Genomic DNA, 11,372 nt, shown 5'->3' with positions numbered 1-11,372 from the left:
ATGGGGTGACACTTTGAACATCCGTGATACAGACAACCGTAAATTTCATAAATTTCACGAGTCTCTGGGTTGTAGGCATCCAAATAATATTTACGTCCATTTGCATCGATGCAGTGTTCACCTCCACGGAGCTTGTACTTTAACTTTAGACCAGGATTCTTCTTCTCAAGCCATTGGATGTACTTCAAAGCAAGGACCGAGTTGTTGCCTCCTCCATACCCCTCCTCAGGAACATACCCAACCTCTCCCTGTTTAATGTATTCGTGCTTGAGCACAAACATTACATAGGAGGCAAGAGTACACCCTTGGATAATAGGATTCCATCCATTGAAAGTAGATTCGCACATCTGCAAAAATACAAAATTAGTATTGAAAATAGTACTGACACAGTATGAGAGGTACCCCTATGCACACACACACGCATGTCTACGGTAGGACTATGTAGTATAGGGGGGAAACACTACCTTTTTCTCGAAAAGGTAGTGGTTTTTTCACATTTTACAAATTGTGTACATTTCAAAACTAATTGTATACATTTAGTTTTGAATTGTGAACATTTAGTTGACAAATTGTGTGCAATTGATTGGCAATTTGACACTCTCTATAAAACTACGATATTTTTGGGGTAGTGGCTAGGATTGGTATATGTGTGCATAGAGGGGGGTCCACCTGTGTGTCACCTCGGGGTATATGCGGTAAAATTGTGTTTTTTTCGTAGAAAACTAGGTATTTCGGTAAAAAGTACAGAAAAATAGGTGGATTTTTGTAGTTTCAGGGTGGGTATATGGCTGTGTGTAGTAGGGTACCCATGTGTAGGGTATGAATATGTGTATGTATTCTCATCCTCATGGTTTTTTTACTAAAACATTTAATATGCAATTCATTCACTAATTGTGCACTTTTAGTTTTGAATTGTGAACATTTAGTTTTGAATTGTGAACAATTAGTTTTGAATTGTGCACTTTTAGTTGACAAATTGTATACATTTGTTTTTAGCTTGACATTCTCTATAAAACTTTGATATCATTGGGATATAGGATAGGTATATGTGTGCATAGAGGGGTCCACCTGTGTGTCAGCTAAGGGGTATCTGCGGAAAAATGGTGTTTTCATAGAAAATTGGGTAAAAGTATAGGAAAATATATGAATTTTTGTAGTTTGAGGGTATAGTTGTGTGTGTAGTAGGGTACCCTTGTCTGATTATGTTCTAACTAGTAGATTAGTCTATTTTTTCAAAAGTATTGTATGATTTTTGTAGTTTCAAAGTATATGTGTGTCATGGAGGGGGCATCTCAACTATGGGGGTATATGTGTTGTAAAATTGTGTGTATTCACTATTTTTTCGAAAGCATAGTAGAATTTTTGTAGTTTCAAGATATGTGTGTGTGTGTGTCATTGAGTGACTATGTTGACTATGGGATATATGTGCTGTAAAATTGTGTGTATTCACTATTTTTTTGACAGGGTAGTATGATTTTTGTAGTTTGAGGGTGCGTGTGTGTGGGACTCAAGAGTATGCTGACTATAAGGGGTATATTGGAACAAACTTAGGTGTTTAAAAAATCATTAACCTCATTGAAAGCCACCAGGGTTAGCCTCAGAATTCGGACATCAGAAAAGCAATATTGTTCCATCTCCGTGTACAAATCAAACGGTGTGTTGTAGTTCTCCTCGTACCACTCTTCAAATTCTTCTCTTTTGGACGTACCCATGAAATCAGGGCTGTAGTACTCTTTGGGTGGCAGTGTTGTGAGTACTTTGTCGTAGTTGTCAGGATGGTTGTATAGATAGGGGAAGTATCCTTTTGCTTCTCCGGTCAATCCAAAAGCACTGGGCATCTTTGCAAGACCCATTTGGAGGTATTGAAGTGAGTCTCGAAAGTGTATCCTCTGCTTTTTGTAACTGAATTCGGCACTGATGAATGTTTTTCCGTTCATGATGAAGCTCGGTGGTGTTGCCTCAGGTCCAGCTAACCTATCCATCTCGGCCATTACCATAACGTGATCATATCGCCCGCCATTATGAGCAATGACATAGGCTCCGTTTGCTCTTGGGTCCGTCATCAGAAACTTGGAGAATTTCGTCAAAGTCTTACTTCTCTCTTCCGGTTCAGGCTCATCCATGCTACATTCTGAGTCGCTTCCAACTTCAGAGTCTTCTTCCTCTTCCTCTTCCTCTCCGGCAAAGTGGTGGTCATCGTCCTCCTCCTCCTCCTCATCATCCTTATAACTGAATATTATTGGTTCTTTCCACGATTTTTCAACAGGTTTTGATTTTCGCTGATCAGTATTAGCTAGAGACTTGTATTAGTCGTTTTTAAGGGTTAGTGTTTTGTTAGTGCGTGAAGTAGTAAGCTTTAATGTGTAAACGTTGTTTATTGGGTAGTGGTTGGACATGGGTGTTAGAAGATATTTGATTTTAATCAGAAAAAATTATAAGATTGGGTTACAGTGTGAAATATAGCGGCTAGATAGGAAACATAATAGAGGACTCGGAAAGCGTGAATAGTACTAGTAAAAATAGTTTCGTGGGTTTGTGTGTAGAATTTTGAGGAATGATGGAGTTAATACATAGAATGTTGGTGGCTAGTAAAAGTTATAGAGAGAATTCGGTAACAAAATAATAATATAGCTGAAAAAAGGGTAGTCTTTTGTTGTTTGGATGAAAAGTCCAGATGGAAAAATAGAGACGTGGGTCAGTTGATGTGGGTAGATAGGGGGTTTAACGACTCATGGATTGTTTAGGTAAGTCTTGGAAATTTAGTGGACTCTCTCTTTTTATTTATGGCAAACCAAAAACGTGTTGTGAAACAGACATGTGGACACTTTCGATATTCCGGTGTTCTGGCGTACCGCATACAATTTGAGCAACTGAAAAAAAGATTGTTTTGCGGAAGAGGAAAAGGGAAAGCTTACAAGAAAAATTTTTTACAGTTGGGTAGAGCATGTCCCGAAGTACATTTGAGGTGTCTGTCAAAGCAATCATGTCCGGGAAAGTCGATATTGCAGTCATCACAGTGAATTTTTATGGCCGGTTCGGGCTTACAGTTGGTGAACCCACACCACCAACACTTAGCTTTGCATTTTTCGGAGTGGTGCTTACCAGCCCAGGTGGAGCATTTGTAGCAAAACCTGAAAAAAAAGATTATTTGGCATACACAAGAAAAAAAAAGTTACCTTGATGGTTTTCCACTCTTGGTATGTGTCACGTATTCATAGTGTCCCTTGTAGTGGAAGAGGCCAATGAATCCTTGTCCTTTCTCGTTATAGTGTGCTTCCTCAGTGAGAACAGTGTCACGGCCTTTGAGTGACCATAGGGTGATCTGATAGTCTTCAAGGTAAGCAGCCAAAACCTCCAAATCCTCTCGTCCATGTTCTTCTTGATCAGGATCCAACTGTGCCTGTTCGAGAAAATTTCTAGCCATCTTTAGTTGTTCTTTCGCTCGAAAAGCTTCGGAGCAATCTTTCCTTGTAAGATTGGAGAGTTTTTTCCTGATGTCAATCTTTTCCACCTCACTGGTTCTTGGGTTAGATGAATCGGAGACGAGTTTTCCAAGACATAGAGCCTTCACCATACAATGACTGTCACCTGATACACGTGTACGTTTCTCTCCAAAGTGATGTAGTAGGATCGTTTCCCTCATTTTCTCCACAGCTCGAAAATTGTTTGTCGTATCCCCCTCAGAATTTAGCGCCGCAAGTGCACTGATCTTACATCTTTCCTTTTGACTTGATTCATTGTCTTCTTGAGCAAATTGAAGTTGATGGCCTTGGGGTCTTTTCTGTACATAAAAAGTATCAGAAAATTAAAGTGTTCTGGAAAATCAACTCACCACACATTTGACATGTTTCTCTCCGGCTTTTCTCTGTCTTGGAATTGCTCGAGATTGGAAATCAGATAATCTCTCCCCTAGATAACAAGATTGGGTCACTTGACTTTCATATGGTGGTGGTGGATAGTCAGAAGCATTGGTTCCATCACTAAAATTCTTGGGTGGATAGGAAAAATCCAAACATTTCAACACAGGAAGAGCAAAAGCTGGTTTATTTTTACTTGAATAAAATGCTTCATCGCCACCTATTTCTTCTCCATCAGTCACATCGTTGTCATTGTCTGTAGAATTTTTTCTAAATATTTCGCGAAAAGTTTCAAAACTTACATTGGCTGGTTTCATCGATTCGTGTGGATCCATCAATTTTTCCGACGTTTTCAATAATACCAGGAATCGAAAGACATTTTATAGGGGTACTAGTCATCAACGCAGGACCGATATCATTAACATCAAGAGGTTTTTGGTCATTTAGATTGTTGAATAGACCGTTTGTGGGTAGTTGGGAGCAGAGTTTCATAGTATCGACACGGGAAAGTTTTGTAGCATTTTGAGGAAAGTCATCAAAGGAACAATCAGCTGGGTTCTGACAAAGAGCCATAGCCTCGGCATGAGTACGTTTTGTAGCACCATAAGGAAATTCGTCAAAAGAATCAGACATTTTTCAAGACACGACTGATCAAGAGCTTTGAAAGATGTTGAAATGAAGTTTTCTCTGTCCAGGTACCGTATTCACCTAATCCGCCCACTTTTTTACACATCATATGAGAGACCAGTGCATGTTACGTAATAGTATCAGTTGTCGAGCATTGAAACTTGGGATGAATGATTCACTTAACTAAGTTACATCAGTATTGTGAATAGTTGTTCATTAGGTATCTGGTATAGCGAAATTTTAACAATGAATCTGAGAAAGTATGAAAAAAGCAGACTTCCGATACAAATTTTTGGGTGAGTACTTTAAACCTTGAGAGGTGCAGAAAAGGTTTATTCCTAATGTTCTATGATAGAAGTTTCTGTATTTTTGTAAGTGTGAGTTTTTCGCAGATATCGAAAACAAACCGAAAACTTATTATTCTCATAAGAATATCAAGTTGTTTTTTCGAATAATTTATATTTCATATGTTTTTTCAGACCATGAAGATCGATGCGACAAGCAGATTCAGACAGTTTCTTGATGAGGAGATCTATAGAACTGTGGTCAGATGGAATCAAGAACATCAAAAGCATCCATATCATTTTGATTTCCACGGGCTGACAAGAAAAAGTGCAGAATGGTATATTGGTATGCCACTCCTGGGATAATCGACCTAAAATCAAACCTCATCTTATGGAAATGCTCAACAAGCGTTCAAGATGCTCACTTGAGCCAGAAAAGCACAATGATAGGGTTCTCAGACTGATAATCTGCTAAGTACAAGATTCTTTGAGTACGTTGTCTCTTATTGGTTTTGATGAAACAATCAAAAATGTGTGGTCCATGCATTTCTGATAGAAACATTACATGTATCGTCTGTATTATTGCTTGACTCGCCAGTAAATTGTTATTCTTTGACTCATTAGTAATTGTTAATGTCTTTTCTTTGGGTTGTTTCAGTGCATTATACTTTCTTCGATTCTTTTTCCAATATATTTTGCAGGATAGTTTTTAGAGCCTTTTCTAATTAGGCCCCGTCCCTTTTGTAAATCCTTAGTGAAGCATTGGATTCTCCAAGACCTCATTCTTTCATTTTGTTGGCGTCGATGTCAGCCGCTTTTTCTGGAGCTCTTTCTAACTCTAGCTATGTGCCGAAAACCCCACTCAAAAACCCCAACAAATTCGAACAACGAACCACTGGTAAATGGAAACGTTCAATTGAAGAGTCACATCCTGGAGCTAATCCAATTAAGCGAGCTTCAACACAAAATTCTGGAGAAGTCGAGGGACAGTCATCTGGAGACAATGCGACGAGCGGAACATTGCATGACGCTGCTCAGGCTCGTAAAGTAAGTCATACATTCCTCATACCATACACTAATTTTTCTTAATTTTCAGGATTATCTTGAAAGCAAAGCTACGGGAGTAGAGCTGCCAACCGAAGAGTCTGCCAAATTGGATCCGAAGTTTGCATTTGGAGAATCTACACTTATCATTCACATGTGTACCAAATGTCGCACTGCAAGTCGTATTTTGGACTGTATTGATATGGGAAATGGAGACAACGGTCTGGTCATCAATCTCTGCACAATTTGTCGCGCCTTGTTCAACACTCAACGCCGTATCAAATTCTTCCAACACGAACTCGCTTGCATCAAACGTCGTCAAATCCAATAATTTTCTTCCAATGTTATGCTTTACATATTCGTAGCCAACCCAATTATCTATGTTTCCCACCAAATTTTCAATTGTTTTCTTTTTCTGACAATAACTCTGTGGTCACTTATTATTCAAAAATAAATTAACAAGTTCCAATAGATCATATGTTCAAGTCTAATCATGATTATGTAACATACACCAAGGTTTTTATGAGCGAACAACAGACACTCTCTTTTCATCAGTGTATTACTTCTGGAGTAATACAGTGTGGCTGTCGCACTAGGTTGATCATGGTTATGCAATACACGCCAAGATTTTATGAGCGAGCAACAGACACTACTTTTTTTCATCCGCACTAATCGAATCATGGCTATGTAACATGCCCCAAGACCAATCTAGAAAATAGGAAACCACAGTATATGTACAGCTCTACAATGAATAAATGTCATCCCTAGTAGAATACTCATGCACTCTAAAAATGTGGTTCCTTAAAGAAAATCAGACCTGAACTAGCAAAAACATACATTTTCACTTGAAATTATGAATTGTGCACAATCGAGTTCTTAGTCAAAGAAATTTTTTCTGTGAAAAAGAATTCTGAGAATGTTTTTTGAAGCAACTTTCTCATAGTCTTTGAGGTATCCTCTCTATATCTTTGTGCAAATCTTGGACTGCAAATACCAACTGTTGTTTATGACAATTGGATAAATCAGCTGTGTGGTAGTAAGAAGGATATCCAAGAAAAAGAGCCGACATGAGGTAAATAGCACCAGAAGGGTCACTCTGTGTGTATTAGATTTTTTTTTTTTGCGGTAATTCTGGATGTTGAGTAAGAATTGTGATGGGAAAATTTAAAAATTAAGCATTGTGTGGGAAAATTCAAAAAGAATTAACACACAATGATGGAATACTATTTGAAAAAAAAACAGATGACAATTGAAAAAATATCACAATCAAGGAACAGATTAGTCAAAAAGCAAATTGACAAACATTCGAAAAAAATTGGCAGGGAAAGTTTGAAAAAATTTGAAAAGAATTTGAAAAAATAAAAAAATTAGCGCGAAGAAGTGTGAACATTTTTTGAAACTTCGAAATTTTTGTAATTTGAAAAATTTTGAATCTTTGAAAAATTTTGAAATTTGAAAAATTTTGAATCTTTGAAAAAAATTTGAAATTGGAAAAATTTTGAATCTTTGAAAAAATTTGAAATTTGAATTTGAATCTTTGAAAAATTTTGAATCTTTGAAAAATTTTGAATCTTTGAAAAATTTTGAATCTTTGAAAAAATTTTGAAATTGGAAAAATGTTGAATCTTTGAAAAATTTGAAATTTGAATTTGAATCTTTTGAAAAATTTTTGAATCTTTGAAAAATTTTGAATCTTTGAAAAAAATTTGAAATTTTTTTTTTTGATTTCACCCGAGATCGAACCTACCCTCTCCCTCCCCTCACCCTCACCTTCCTTCTACCATCCACCCTCCGCGCAACACCTGACACCCACATCTTCACCCTCTCCCTCCTGGAGGGGAGGGTGAAATTATCCCATCCTACTACTAAAATAGTTGGAAATTTTACATAAATCGAAAGATAATGTTCTCTTCTAATAGGTTTTACTTTTTTCCGATCGAAATTTCATTCAAAAGGGGCGAAATTAGCCGTTTCCGCACCCCACTTCCGCCTCTCCTTCTTTTCTCCGCCGCCGCGGCGAGAGAGTGCGGCAGACGAGGAGTCTCTCGCTTTTTTCCGGCGCGCAATAGAGCGCGTTTCAGTTATTCCAATCGGCGCCCACCTCTGTTTGAATTCCGAATAAACAGATAGACATCAGGATATGGGGATTTGAAGGCAGACGGATACAGACAGGCAGTTGTGATACTGAGATATTTGGATACTTGGATTTATAGACATCTGTTCATTCTGATCCAAAGACATCTGGGAATCACGGTTTACATACAGATAGATTGATTGAACTTGATTGCCACATTGACATGGATCTGTACATCTGGATTCATCGTTATACAGACGGACGTCAGGAAGATTGGAAAATACCGAAGTATCCATCTGGAGTTCTGAAATTCTAGAAATTCGGACATCGATTTTCCCTGAAAATTTGTGGCCTAGACTATGGCCTACAAATCCGAGATAAGGGAAAACTAGGACATAGAAATCTTCCGGTTTTGGCAAGTAATAGAGCGCACTTGCCACTTTAACGCGAAAGCTAATAGCAAGCTGTTTTCTTTCCATACAGACAGAACCGAAATGTATTGTCCTGATATCCGAAAATCCATTTGTCGATACAGATGCACTATCCGAATACGAGAAAACAGTTGCATCTACTGACAGCTGACATCTGGATATCTGGAAGTACAGACAGTCAGACACTACTGAGTTCATAGTAATCTTGGAAACACATTCATTCATCCAGAATGATGGTATGTTGACGGCAATTAGGAGATCTCAATTCAGACATTTCGAAATGCCTATCTTTTGAAAGAGTCTGAAATTCGGATGAAGTCTTTTGACAGACGAAGACTATATGAAAATGTAGATTTCTGCAAACCTAGAAAAAGACATCCGAACATCGGGAATATGATCGAAAATCTGGAATAATAGAAGGTCATCCGGGCATTTGACATCTCAAGATTCTGATGATAAGACATCTGGAAGCATGGATGGAAATCTGGACATCCTGATCTACAGACAGACAGACACAAATCAAGAAGAAGATTAGGAATTTTGAATCTACTGAAATTTAGGCAGGTCTATATAAAAACGCGCTGAAAATCCGTGAATCTTGAAACAGAGACCAAAAATATGAGCGAGGCACATAAAGGGAGATGCCCGGACATCTAGATGGGTTCTCAGACAACTATTCAATCCCGTGGATATCTGGACGTACAGACAGACAGGGCTATCTTTTCCACCTGGAATCGTTATTGCAGTGTAAATCTAGAAATAGACAAACAAGATAGACAAACAGGCATCTCACTTTTCCCAATGATGAAAATTATGAATTTATAAAATTTTCCTATTTTCAGCACTCGCTTGGCACCCAATCCACGAAGGACTCTTCGTTTCTATTGGATGGTTGACGGAGAGAAAGAGATTGGGCTACTGGAACACGCCCACGATCAAGCAATTTGGTCGATGAAATGGCATCCACTCGGACATATTCTAGCTACAGGATCCAACGATAACAACACGAAATTCTGGGCTCGAAATCGTCCCGGTGACACTGTCGAAGACATTTTCGGACTGTCGAGCCACACCACAATGATTGGTCATTTGGATAAGGAAAGAGAGCCTCGAATGGCTCCGTTGAAATCGAATCAGGAGACTCAAGAGGTCTATCGATCGGACACTTTTATTCCAGGAATGGGTCTCGATGAGAATCTTTACGAACAGTTGAATAAGGACGGAAATCTGATGACTACTGATACGACACTTTTGGTACCAGATGATATGTCACGCCAGAATTTGGCACCGATGATTGGAGCGAAACGGACGTTGATCAAGCAGCCACCGGCGAAAAAAGCGCAACGTCAATTCGAGCGGATGTGGAATAATTCGAAGGGAATCGGCGCGGGAACCGACGATTTCGCTGCGATGATCGGTGGAATGGGACGGGAGGATGCGGAGAGTTCGTCAGGAGGTGGTGGAGGAATGATGAGGAGCACGATGCCGAATGTGACACTGACAATCCAGCCGTCGACATCATCGATGACGTCATCACAGCCACGAATGATGAATTCTCATCATAGATTTCAACGAAACTGCGAGGTAATTTTGGGTAGAGAAACTGATTTTCTGGGTGACAATTGAGGGATTCCGGAGAAAAATAGACTCATTCACAGAAAAGACCAAAAACTCTCTTCTTTTTTAGATCCAAACTCAAGTTTTTTGACAAACATTATTTCATTTTTGGTCGAACTGGCTTTTCTGAAGTGAAAAAACTTTATTCTTGACGACGAAAAAATGTTTTTGACTCTGATTCGGCGAGAAAAAGTTGCGGTTTTCCAGCAAAGACACATTTTCATAGTTATAAACTGTTCTACGACATCATCCGTACTGAAAAACATTTTCGCAGATAAAAAGCAGACAATCTCGATACGTTCTCTTTAGTAAGAACCGGAAAATGCCTTTTTTTCGTTAAATAATTTTTTTTCGATCTACGTTTCGAAAACGAACGCGCCAAGTTTTGATTTTTTTTTGTGGTCCGCCCACTTTTGGGGGTATATAAGCAAGTTTTTTTTATAATTCTGTCTCTCCTCTTTCATTTTGTCTCCTTTCTCGATGGCGAACAATCGTGTATGGCACCAATCGGTAAATTTGAATATTCGTTATTAAAACATTATTTTCTGTGGATTATTCACCCACTGCGCCAAAACTCGCGTTTTTTTCGGGATGATAACTATTTTGAAACCGAATATTTTGTTTCCCAAAAGTTGGAGGTTCTTTTTTTGAAAAAAAATAGTCAGAATCTCGATTATTTTCACCAATTCTATGAATTTCTTCGCAATCCCCGAAGTTTTTGAATGAAAAATGCGAGAATACTAGAAAATATTCATCTACTCCCGGTTATCTTTTAAAAAACAAAAATTAGTTAGAAATATTCTAGTATTTCCACCGAAATTCATTTTAAAAACTCAAAAAACCACGACATGTTTCATTTTGAGAAAATTGTCAAAAACTAATACTTCATTTTTCAGGATCTCCAATCACTATACGCCGCAAGGAGCCAAGGAAATGTAGAGGGTTCGGAGGAAATCGATACGATGAGTGTTGCGACTCAGACGGATCCAGAAGGACCTGAAGCAGAGACTCAACAAGATCTCCGTCTGGAAGGAGCCCAACAGACTCAACAAGATCTCCGTCTGGAAGGAGGCCAACTGGCTCAAGAAGATCTCCGCCTGGAAGGAGGCCAACTGACTCAACAAGATCTCCGTCTGGAAGGAGGCCAACTGGCTCAAGAAGATCTCCGCCTGGAAGGAGGCCAACTGACTCAACAAGATCTCCGTCTGGAAGGAGGCCAACAGACTCAACAAGGCAGTCGGAATGAATTGATTCTCGCGACATGCTCAGCGTTCATCGGTGCTGTTGCCGGCATATTTCTCTACAGTATCATCAAGGTCAAGTTCACAAAATAGATAATATCTATACGTTCTTCTCATACCATTCATCTGTCTTCGATTATCGCTCATTCATGACTTTCCATTTTTTTCTTCGAAATTTAACTCAATAAATGCTTTTC

General features: G+C 38.7%; 2 protein-coding genes across 2 annotated transcripts; both read left to right on the top strand.

Annotated features, from left to right (window-relative positions):
* Nucleotides 1–5,572: 5,572 nt before the first annotated feature.
* On the top strand, nt 5,573–6,143 carry GCK72_004684 (uncharacterized protein; the record flags this gene model as incomplete). The annotated part of the gene is made up of 2 exons (XM_003106301.2): nt 5,573–5,815; nt 5,865–6,143. 2 exons carry the CDS (start codon nt 5,573–5,575, stop codon nt 6,141–6,143), a joined length of 522 nt encoding a protein of 173 aa, XP_003106349.2.
* Nucleotides 6,144–8,109: 1,966 nt separating this feature from the next.
* On the top strand, nt 8,110–11,268 carry GCK72_004683 (uncharacterized protein; the record flags this gene model as incomplete). The annotated part of the gene is made up of 3 exons (XM_053724828.1): nt 8,110–8,174; nt 9,160–9,901; nt 10,831–11,268. The coding sequence occupies 3 exons, from the start codon at nt 8,110–8,112 to the stop codon at nt 11,266–11,268; spliced, it is 1,245 nt and encodes a 414-aa protein (XP_053589022.1).
* Between the last annotated feature and the right edge of the window lie 104 nt (nt 11,269–11,372).

This window comes from Caenorhabditis remanei, chromosome II (genome assembly GCF_010183535.1).
Source record: "Caenorhabditis remanei strain PX506 chromosome II, whole genome shotgun sequence".
Classification (NCBI taxonomy): Eukaryota; Metazoa; Nematoda; class Chromadorea; order Rhabditida; family Rhabditidae; genus Caenorhabditis; species Caenorhabditis remanei.
Note: the sequence above shows the minus strand (reverse complement) of the source record. Positions and strands in the feature narration are given on the sequence as shown.